This window comes from Schistosoma mansoni, chromosome W, assembly GCF_000237925.1.
Source record: "Schistosoma mansoni strain Puerto Rico chromosome W, complete genome".
NCBI classification, from domain to species: domain Eukaryota; kingdom Metazoa; phylum Platyhelminthes; class Trematoda; order Strigeidida; family Schistosomatidae; genus Schistosoma; species Schistosoma mansoni.
This window is the reverse complement of record NC_031502.1, coordinates 40,957,167-40,968,844: the sequence shown is the minus strand read 5'-3', so window position 1 is coordinate 40,968,844 and position 11,678 is coordinate 40,957,167. Positions and strand designations below refer to the sequence as shown.

At 33.8% G+C, this 11,678-nt stretch overlaps 1 protein-coding gene across 1 annotated transcript in view; it reads right to left on the bottom strand.

The window, feature by feature from the left end:
• The window catches only part of Smp_151300 (putative proto-oncogene tyrosine-protein kinase src), a gene marked incomplete at its 3' end in the record, with an annotated part of 22,419 nt that overhangs the window by 1,524 nt on the left and 9,217 nt on the right, over positions 1-11,678 (bottom strand). The window contains exons 4-5 of the mRNA XM_018789708.1: positions 6,266-6,447; positions 3,458-3,626 (exon numbers count right to left, since the gene is read on the bottom strand). Of these exons, the coding sequence (XP_018655124.1) occupies positions 3,458-3,626; positions 6,266-6,447 (351 nt within the window). The remainder of the gene's footprint in view (positions 1-3,457; positions 3,627-6,265; positions 6,448-11,678) is intronic.

Below are 11,678 nucleotides of genomic sequence, written 5' to 3'. Positions count from 1 at the left end.
TTATTTGGACGGGGTGAATCACGAAATCAGGTTTTCTAGTTTTTCAAAGTTGGTTTTGCCAGTTGACTTGCAACTTGAAAATCAAAATTTAAATACGGCTTACAGAATATTTTGTAATGCTTTGACCAACTTGGTTGTATAATGATGACACTTATAGCAATATCGATCTTTTTTCAATAAAGTTAATAGGTACTACATTCGAAATGAAATCGAAAACGTCTTTCACGCTCCTGTTGACGACTAGTTTCTGTAAGGGCTCTAGGATTCGAACTAGCCACTTTGCAGTTTTATGGTAAGGTGAATTATACATATCTCTGTTCACCAATGTGCCACTAATTGAGATTATTGACTTTGTGTGCCAACAAGTACTTGAAAAACAAATCAATGTTGGAATTCCCGAGGTTAGTCTTAAAGAATTACTTCTGAAGTGTACAATGAATGTCCATTTTGTCTTTAATAACACATATTATAGACAAATTGATGGTATAGCGATGGGTTCACCTCTAGGTCCTATCCTTGCTGACTTTTTTCTTGCGAAACTAAAAAATGGACCCCTCAAAGATGTTATCAATAAGCTTGACTTCTATTGTCGGTACGTTGATGATACTTTCATTATTGTTGATCAGGCCTTAGGAAAAGTAGAACTACTAGAACTGTTTAACAACAAACACCCAGCAATTAGATTTACATGTGAAGAGGAACTAGATAATAAATTGAATTTCCTTGACGCTTGGTTAAACAAAAAAGCAAACGGTTCTATCAGTAGAAGTGTGTTTAGGGAAAGTTCTTCATCTAACCAGTACACACACTTCTTAAGCTTTGTACCTCTCCACTATAAAAGAAACTTAGTCAAATGTCTGGCAAATAGAGCTAGGAAGATATGCTCAGACGATTCAATTAACAATGAGTTAGAGGTCATACATAATATGTTGATTGAAAGGGGTTATCCACAAGGTTTCCTGAAGAAACACTTGCGTGTAACAAATAAGAAAATAAAGATATCAACAGCTGCTAAGAAACCTCTTTTCCTGAAACTGCAATTCAACGGCGATTTAGCTGGTGATGTACTACGGGATAGGCTGACTAGAGCAGTAAAGAGAACGTTTAATGCAGCCGACCTGTGTCTATCGTACTCGACCCGTTCTATGGTGATTCTCCAAATAAAGGATAAGTTACCTGGTTTTGCCACTTATATGTGTATCTATGAATTCAGCTGCTCCCGTGGAGAAGGCTATATCGGGCGCACTACCAGACACCCTTATCTCTCCCTTGACCGTAATAAATAATTTTATTTTCCATACTCTTTCTTCGTTTATTTATTTATTTTTCTTTACCTCCTACCAATTATTTATTTATTTTTTCAAATACTCGCTTCACGGTCCAATTATCTTAACACTACTTATTACGTAATCTTATAATTTTTATGAATGTTATTTCAGGGTCTATATTTTTCTAATCATTGACCTATTTCCCATTATGTAACATTGATTCAAGCCTTTATTATTCTTATCACAACTAGTACACCTGTCATTACACTACCGATTTGTACTTTTCACTTATTATTATTTTTGATTATGTAATCTATTCCACTGTTATCATTGACTCATAAACTGCCTTGATTGATTTATTAATTTCGTATATGTATATAAATATTACTGTATATTAAAGCCTGATGAGGAACTAATCTAAAACAATATTGTTCGATTATTTATGTTGTTCTAAATTATGTAAATAAACTACAATTCGAATTTCATTAAAGTGCATATTGAGTTAGTTTAAGTTCCCATCAACAAACTTATTAGTTTGATTACCCTACTCGATCACTTACTTACGTCTGTTACCCCTGGTGGAGGAGAATAGGCCTCCCACCAGCATTCTCCATTCAACTCTGTCCTGGGCAATCCTTTCCAGTTGTTATTCATCCTCTTCATGTCTGCTTCTAATTCTCAACGCAGTGTTTTTTGGCCTTCCTCTCCTACGTTTCCCTTCAGGATTCCAAGTTAGCGCTTTCCGCGTGAATCAGTTCGATGATTTCCTCAATGTGTGTCCTATCCAGTCCCAACGTCTTTTTCTAATTTCCTCTTCACATGGAAACTGATTTCTTCTCTGCCAGTAGACTGTCGCTGATGGTATCCGGCCAAAGGACATTCAGTATCTTAAGTAGACAATTGTTTATAAATACTTTTACCTTTTTCATGATGGTTGTGGTAGTTCTCCAAGTTTCAGCTCCGTACGGTAGAACTAACTGATTTGACGTTCGTATTGACTGACTTTGATACTGATTGACAGTTGTTTTGAGTTCCATATGTTTTTCAACTGTAGGAATGATGAACTTGCTTTGCCGATCCTCGCCTTTACATTTGCATCAGATCCTCCATGTTCATCGATGATGCTACCCAGATACGTGAAACTTTCCACCTCTCCTACAGCTTCTCCATCAGGTGTAATTAGTTTGGGGTTCTGTGTATTGCATTTCAAGATCTCGGTTTTTCCCTTATGTGTGTTGAGACCTATTGTTACAGAGGCTGCTGCTACACTGGTTGTCTTGACCTGCATTTGTTGGCGTGTATGGATAGAAGAGCTAAATGATCTGCGAAGTGCAAATAGTGTAGTTGCATGAAAGCTGTTCATTGTATTCCATGCTTTCCCTCAGATGTCGAGGTGGTCTTCACAATCCAGTCGACCACCAGAAGAAAGTGAAGGGGTATAGTAAGCGACCTTGTCTGACTCCGGTCCTTACTTGGAATGAGTCTGTCAGCTGTAATTCTGTAGCGAGGAAGAAAGGTACACATAGACGTGGAAAAACAAATAGAATGACTGGGTCCTCTTGAGTCAGTACACGTAAAGATTCTGAGCAGTGATTGTGATACAATTTACAATCAAGGAAGTTTGTATTTTTTCAGAAGTTTTACACCAATACCCATTAAGTTCATGTATTGGTTTATCAACCCGTAAACATTTCCTCAGCCAACCAATAATATCAGTAAATATTGTAAACTTGCGCAGAGAAAAATATCCTGTAAGTACTAGAGGAATATACCTAGAAAGTTCATCAAAGAGATCACAAAGCATCAACAATTTATATGGTAAACTTAGCTCTTTCTACCAAAATGTACGTATTATGCATGGTTTTTAGTTCACTTAATCCCATGAAGCTAATTAGATCGATCGCTTTCAGAGGATAAAGAACCATCAAAGGAAATGTCATTTACTTTTAGATATAGATCTATGAAACCAGAGATAAGAATGCTTTGTACGAAAGCTAGTAGATGATTATGAATCTTTAAGAGTATGAAATTTATTGTTACCTCAAGATTAAAATTCGCTTTATTTTTGCAAGAGTAGTGGGGAAAAGTTATACAACCATAAGGTTAAATATGACGACCATTTTACCTTAAAGACGTTAAGCAAAGGATGAGTTATTTGGTCCAAGAAAACATTTAAAAATAAAACTCACTTGGCTTAAGCGTTTTCACAGCAACAATGGTTGTTTTATTCCATACAGCTTTAAATACTTCGCCGAATTGACCTTGTCCAATTTTTTCTTTCAAAATAATTGAAGATTTTGGAATTTCCCATTTATCAATGAGTTTGTGTGAAAGACCCACAGGTTCTGGATGAGTTGGCTAACCAAATAAGAAATAAAATACAATTAACTGTAAGTTATTCCCTAAATGAATAAATAAATGAAAAAACGTTTTGATTTTCTTAATGTATTAAATAAACATATTTGTATATCATGTGCGATAGTTGGTCACTTTTGAAGCATATTGTTCGGTGAAACTAAAGTAAATCAAAATGTAGCTATCAATGAGTGAGTTATTTTACATGAAAGAAAAATGCATAGATAACATAAATGGAATTTCTGAATTCTCTCGATTTAGTCAATTTCACAGTAAGCTATGGAATTACACAGAAAACCACAAAGAGAAACTATTGTCTACTATAAAATAAACTAGTTAACAATTAATATCAGTATGGAGTTGTGGAGATTGTTGAGTTTAGATTGATATCATGAATGGATCAATGTTAGGTTTTCAATGGTGGTCTAACATTGATCCACTTATATCAATCTAAACTTAACAACTAATAGTTCACTTTCTAATTTTCATGCCCTTCATATTCCTTAATCTCATGAAACCTATTCGTTGTATAAAAAACCGATAACCTATGAACTTGTAATCAACCTGTTTTATTTAGTAGTAAACACAAGATGCCACACCTTGGTTAGTGTTTTATTCAAACACTTAAAGAAAACAAATCAACCTTAAAACAAACTCATAAACACTTTTGTAAGGGTCAAACTCCGTTAATAAGGTCACAAACAGTCTTCTATTTTATACTATTCAAATAGTGAATGCACCTAGTGCAATAAGATAATTGATAGATTATACACGACAGAAGTGAAGAAAGAAGTAAACTATTAAAAGAAGCAACTACATTTAAAACCAGTCAAAATAAAATATATGAGACAAAGAAAAAAATAGTTTGTAGTTTATACATGTAAATCTAGGGCATGTGTGCATGTTATGGTACTATCACATTGTCTAAATCAATAAGAAACAATAACTATCATCATTAGAGGAAAACGTGTGTTTAATAAGATTTATTCCGCAAATGGGAACATATTATTCACATGATCAAAAAGAATTGACCAAATTTCTGCAGGTCGACAACAAAAAATGGGATGAAATAGGGAAATAGTGCCCACTTTTATCTGTGTGTAAGAAAAAATATAATAGTATGGTATGATAAACGGATGTCCATGATTTAGTAACCAATTCATCTTCCCAACTTAGTTTTCGGGATAGTTTGTCCAAATCATAAACAATAAATCTAACCACTTTGTTGATAGTGGGGAATTCAAACGAGTACTCGATTATATTTGCATGTATTAATTAATGAACCACACCTATTACCTGAAATAAATGATATACCTATGGATAGTATCTTTAATAATTTGAGTGCTTAAGCCACTGAGAAACAATACAAATTCAATATTTATCAAGTAACAGTGATTGCTAGCAAAAAGCAATACACACGCTTAGGCATGGACAAATGCCAGACGATAAACAAATAATAAGAACTGAATGACTAAAAAAGCCTTTGTACGCTACGGCGAAAAAAGCAATTAAAAACTAACAAGGTGAGAAACAAGCAACGATAATAATGTCCTATCAGGATAATTTGTAGACGAAGTATACCATAATTTTACAATATTAGTGATTGATAATTCACTTTGATTATAAGACTAACTATATCGCGTAGCTTTGTATAACAGTAATTGTTTGTTTAAAAAGGTCTCTTAAGACCCCACAAGACACGAAGTGAAATGTCTGTGGCAGTAACTTGTTTGAGCTAAACTACCTCCTCTGGATCACGGATATTTTAACTTATCCTTAATAATATTTTCTTCCTCATCAATGTTCTTTATATATATATATATATATATATATATATATATATATATATGCTTTGCCGTAATTGTTGGATTTCGCTTTCTATTTCATTGTAAAGCGTAATAGGAGTCAAGTTTTTACAAATAATGAGTTCGTTCATGTGCTAATTTTTTTTATTTCTTAGGAGTGATCCAGCGCCTTACTTAGATTATTTCTAATTACCCATGTAATTAGACATGAGACTGCAGCCTGGGATGTGCACAGAGAACATTTACATATCATATAACTAAAACTAGATCTTATACGAACACATAATCAAAGACAACATTTAAAGCAAACACTGAAATATTCAAACCCAGACATTTCCGAAATTTCGTGACAAGAACACTAGTCGCTTAGTCCATCAAAACGATACCTACTATTCCAAGCCGTGAGTGGTCTCTCCCGAGTTCTAAACATTGAGTGATAGCGTGAGAACCCCACTTCATCTATTTCATTTTGGGAAGCAGGTAGTATCGCTGGTCCCTAAAAAGAAGTGTGATTCGAAGCCGAGAAAAAGGATTTGAGCAAGGATAGGCAGATACATTGATCATTAGGATCCTTACAGATAGAAAATAGTAAAGCAATCTACACCACAGAATTTATGATAAAATAGTCACTGAAATAAATTCTATTTATAAAGATACTTGTGCTAGTATGCGAATCCATATTTTTATTAAAGAGAGTTAACTAACGTTCTGCAGCCTTATATATTGACAGGACTGAGGTTGATTCTTCACAGGATAGTTTTGTTCTTTAGAGGAAATATTTATAAAAAGCAATTAACAATGTAAGATATGTTAATTACTAATGAGAATTTAACTTACTCGAATACACGGTTTTCCCAATCGACAACATAAACCAGATTGATTCTCTAAATAATGATTGACTAGCTGTTGAATATTCACAAAAGGCAATTGTCTTGAAATGTAGAAACGTTTTAATGTAGGATCAGTTCGTGAATATCTTGATCGAATACGATAATGCTTGACAGTATTCTCTTCTCGTACTGAAAATAATAAAAAATATTAAAAACACTATGAAGCGAAAACGCTAATAACTTTGTATACAGTCTACCTGTTAACTTTTTGTAGTGGTCTATATAACAGTAACATTTATCACGTCTGACTGAAATCCGGAACAAATGATAACTCGATATACATTAAACAATGCAGAGATACATAAATTTAGGATTTTTCAATCAATATGAACAGAATAAACAACTGTGATAACTAAAAAATAAAGATTCAAGACATGGACTTGTTTCTTTCTTTTTTCCGAAAAAGAAAGTAACAACAAAGTAATGATTACCAAAAACAGACAGATATAATAGCACACACACAACAAGTTTCCAATCAGTGTCCGCAAATCGCTTGTTATGTAATGGCCTTGTTAAAGAATTTACTGATAAATTTGGTAGTTTAGTTAGGTGTCTGTCTTGAAAAAAGGGTTTACTATATAAACTAAATTACTTAAATGCTTTGAAACAAGAAAGTAAAAGCAATCATGAACCTGGATGAGTCAATATAGAGCTGAAAGACGTGGCTAATTCAAACGGATCAATGGAGATGAAATATTTTCCTACAAAAGGAGGTGAATTAGTAAAACAGAATAGGGTTAAAATGTCAGTTCAGTTATCCCAGCACTACTTGAAATTCTCCAACATTTTCCTCCCCCACGAAATAATGTTGGATCCTCATATCTCCAATTTACAATTAATATGACTTTATTTAAAACATATTTCTCGCATTGAATAGAGAATCCACTGGAAATGACTAGATGATGATGAACGACACTTGATTTTAGGTCATCAGGATTTGGCTCTTCTGAAACATTTCTACCAAATTCATTAAGAATTTCACTAGTGAATATTGGGTAACTAGGGGAATCAGCATTTAACAAAATTGCATTAGATTTTTGATCACCATTTGATTCAACCGACTTATTTTTCTCATCTTTATACGAAACTTCATCAAAATTATGTTCATCATTATGTGAACCCATATCTGGTAAAGTGGCATGAGAAATCGGATATGAAGCTGGTTCACTATAAGCTTCTGTCCCCCAATGATTTTGGGTTACATTTGGCACAATAGGATTCATCGTACTGTTCCAGTTATTTTCTGGATGTGCGTCCCTCCAGCTTTCTTGACCAATATCACGTAGACCGTAGTTTTGTTCTGACTGGCGTTTATCTTCAGAGATGGGCGGAGTCAATGGTGCTTCATTTGATTCTGGACTCAGGGCTTTATCTACGGAATCTTCCCTTTCTTGATCATCCGATATTGTCAGAATTTCACGTGCATTTAGCAAGATATTGTCTTGCTCTGAGCCGGCCAACTTACCAATTTTACATTCTGCATCAGATATAAAGGGAATTAAACCCTCAACTGGGCATACTTCTGAAACGGTCATTACTGCACCATTGTCGGAATCATAAAAAAATTATTTTCTGAAATATTTCGTTTAGTGAAAAATTTGCCCAAAACTGTTTTAAATAATTGCTGCTGGAAGGCTAACATCTGTTGCTGCAATATTAACTGCAACTGTTTTAAAGAAATTGCCATTTTTTTCTGCTAAGAATAATATTAACTCCGAAAAATCACCGGCAATTATTATGGATTATTTATTTCCAAAATCACGTCCCAACTGTTATATTTTTTGTGTGTGCCAAAATCCCCGTTGACAATTGTTATGACTTGATCAAGGTTGTCGCCAATTGTTATGTCTTGATCATTGGGGGACAGAAGCTTATAGTGAACCAGCTTCATATCCGATTTCTCATGCCACTTTACCAGATATGGGTTCACATAATGATGAACATAATTTTGATGAAGTTTCGTATAAAGATGAGAAAAATAAGTCGGTTGAATCAAATGGTGATCAAAAATCTAATGCAATTTTGTTAAATGCTGATTCCCCTAGTTACCCAATATTCACTAGTGAAATTCTTAATGAATTTGGTAGAAATGTTTCAGAAGAGCCAAATCCTGATGACCTAAAATCAAGTGTCGTTCATCATCATCTAGTCATTTCCAGTGGATTCTCTATTCAATGCGAGAAATATGTTTTAAATAAAGTCATATTAATTGTAAATTGGAGATATGAGGATCCAACATTATTTCGTGGGGGAGGAAAATGTTGGAGAATTTCAAGTTACAGATAATTCTTTTTTCAATAAACCGAGTATAATTTAGGAACAGTAAATCATATAATAATGATCAATAGGTCAAAATGGAGCTTGTAATAAGATCAATATAGATATAGATAATGTAGTTACTGAATAGTTATACAATAGGAATGTACATAGAATAATAATCCAATGATAGGTCCCGTAAGTTATCCGTACGTACTTCTTCCCTAGTACATAACACTTATCTTATGAATGCAGAAGTATATCAGAATCCTGGAGAGTAATAAGAAATTTTTTATCGAATATTATTTACTGGGCATAACTAAAATGCAACAACATGCATAATTACTGGTTTCTCAGATTATTACATTCAAAAATGTGAATACCATGGTCTTAACCAGCAATGCTTAAAACTATACAATTAAATATTTTGTTAAAAACTGTATAATCCAAAAATCAGTAAACAAGAGATATGGAGATCAGAATACTGCTAATCTGTATTTTATCACAGATAAATGTTTTTTCAAACTCTAGTAGATATCGATCACATTTTTAAACCCAAGACTATCCCATATATAATGTAGCTGATAACTAGGCATAAATATTATTGACAGGGTAAGAACTAGCCAAAATAAACAAGGTTAAACTGTCTGGAATAAAAGTGAACATCAAAAAGCCAATAAATTCTAAGTGAAGGCTACAAAATTTAAGATGTTTATGCTTTATAAACGAACAAATACACACTTTGAACATGACTGATTGAAATCAATACACCTTCATAAATCTATTTATTCAGTCCAAATAAAACGATACTTAAAAAGGTTAAAAATTTGCAGGGAAGATACGCCAAAACCTTGTAAACATTTTATCTAAATATTTAAAGTGACACAGACACCGAGGAAAAACATTTGCTTCATACAAATGTTATCACAATCACCTTTTAAATTTTATGGACTCAGTAACTGATAAATCAGATATGCAAAACACAATCATGAAAGATGAAAACGATATATATATATATATATATATATATATATATTGAATAACGTTATTCTATTGTTTTCGATAGCTGCTTCAAGGATAAAAACCTGTCCACATTGTCATAAACACAGTGGTATAGTGCTGTTGTTTTTTAACCAATTTTCTTAATAATTTTTATACTTTTAAACATCTTCCTACTAGCCAATCTCTTTATAGTGGATATTGTCCAGTATAATACACACAAGAAGGGCAACAAAGTAACAAAATGAAACAAGGCTAGCTTTTCATGCAAATTTTATATTCAACTTAATACAAATAAACAAAAAAGTCATGACAGTCTTCAAACATTTAAAGAGATGTGTAAAAAGCAAATTTTCTCCTGACAACGAATTTCTGATGACGCATTTCATACACAACTGTTTATCAGGCTATCCGTGATAAGCTAAACACTCCAAGACACATATTTCTACATAGAAATCCATAAAACTAATACAATACACTTGTTTTCATTTACTTGACCTTTTTATTATCGACTTGAGAATAGAACTAAAATAGGCAAAAACAACCTCCGAGTATCATAATTAAGTGAACATACTATAAACAATCTGTTAATGCTAAGAACAGTTTAGTCAGTCGGTCACAACGTAGAACTTCGAGCGTACGTACATCAGTTCGAGTTGCTACACTACATTAACACGGAGATGCAGTTGTCGATTCAAATCCCATAGTGGTAGAGGTAGTAAGAGTATAAGCAGTAATAGGAAAGATTAGGGTTTGAAAACGTTATTCAAGGAGTGTAATACAGTGAAATAAATTTGGAAGGAGAAAAAGGATAGTAACATGAAGAATTCAGAAGATTAGAATTTGGCAGAACACAAAGAGTGGATGCACCTTTGCCATTGCAAGCGATTTTGAGCCGTGTCATTTAGGGTCTTTAACCATCGGTTTCTATTACCTCGCGGATCCCAACCAGGTAGTCTACACCTACCAGTATGGCTCAGTCCACTTGTCAGTGACTTCATGGATTTGTGCCATGTTTTGGTCTGGCCACCCCTAGCTTTCTTCCAACCTACTCCTACACCATAAAACACCGCACGTTGGGGCAGTCAGTGGTTGGGCATACGTAACACATGTCCCAGCCATTACAGCTGATGGAGTTTCACTACTTTATCTATAGATTTGCCATCCTTACCCAGTACCCGTTTCCTAACAACTGCATTACTCACTCGATGGCCCCAGGATATACGAGTAATGCTTCGAAGACACCTATAATCGAACAGTTTAGAATGTAAACCGAACAGTAATTTGCAAAGTGTGTGTGAAAGTAACAGAAATACTCATTATAAATATTTGTAATATCCCAATGAGTAGAAAAATTAGATTTTCTGACGTTTTGTGACTCAGTGTAAGCCACTTCTTCAGAGAATAAATAACCAAATTAACATTAATCCAAGTTTAAATAGTACAACGGAACAACACGAATATTAGGTGATCAATCAAAAAACAGGTCTGAATAAATCAATGTCATGTCATTTCATTTCGGTCAAGGTGATTCATAAGCGACATGTACGTAATTTTGTGTGTGTGCACTGTTAAAGATGAAAAATGTGTGACCTTTATAATGACAAAGGATAGAGAAAATCTCACTCTTCATTCGGTTATTTATGTTCAATTTTCTAAAAAACTTTTTAACTTTTACTTTGGACAAACTATTTACATAAACATAAATAGTTTGGGAAACTGAAATTCTTATTCTGCTAGGTACAGTAGCACCAAGATATGGCTAAATACATATTGCAATAAGTCGAGAGTTGAATCTTCACATCTAATCAATTAATCGATAAATAAACTAAGTCAAGACAGTTCTACTGTATGGGGCGGAAACTTAGAGAAGTACGAAAGCCATCACAAATACAAGTGTTTATTAACAGTAGTCTACGCAAAATACTTCGGATTCGTTAGCCAGACACTATCAGCAACAACCTCCTGTGGGAGACAACAAACCAGATTTCAGTGAAGGAACAAATCAGGAAGAAGCGCTGGAAGTGGACAGGACACACGTTGGAGAAATCATCTGTGGTGTGGTCTACTTATATCCATATAAGTAGTATATGGTGTTGGTCAGA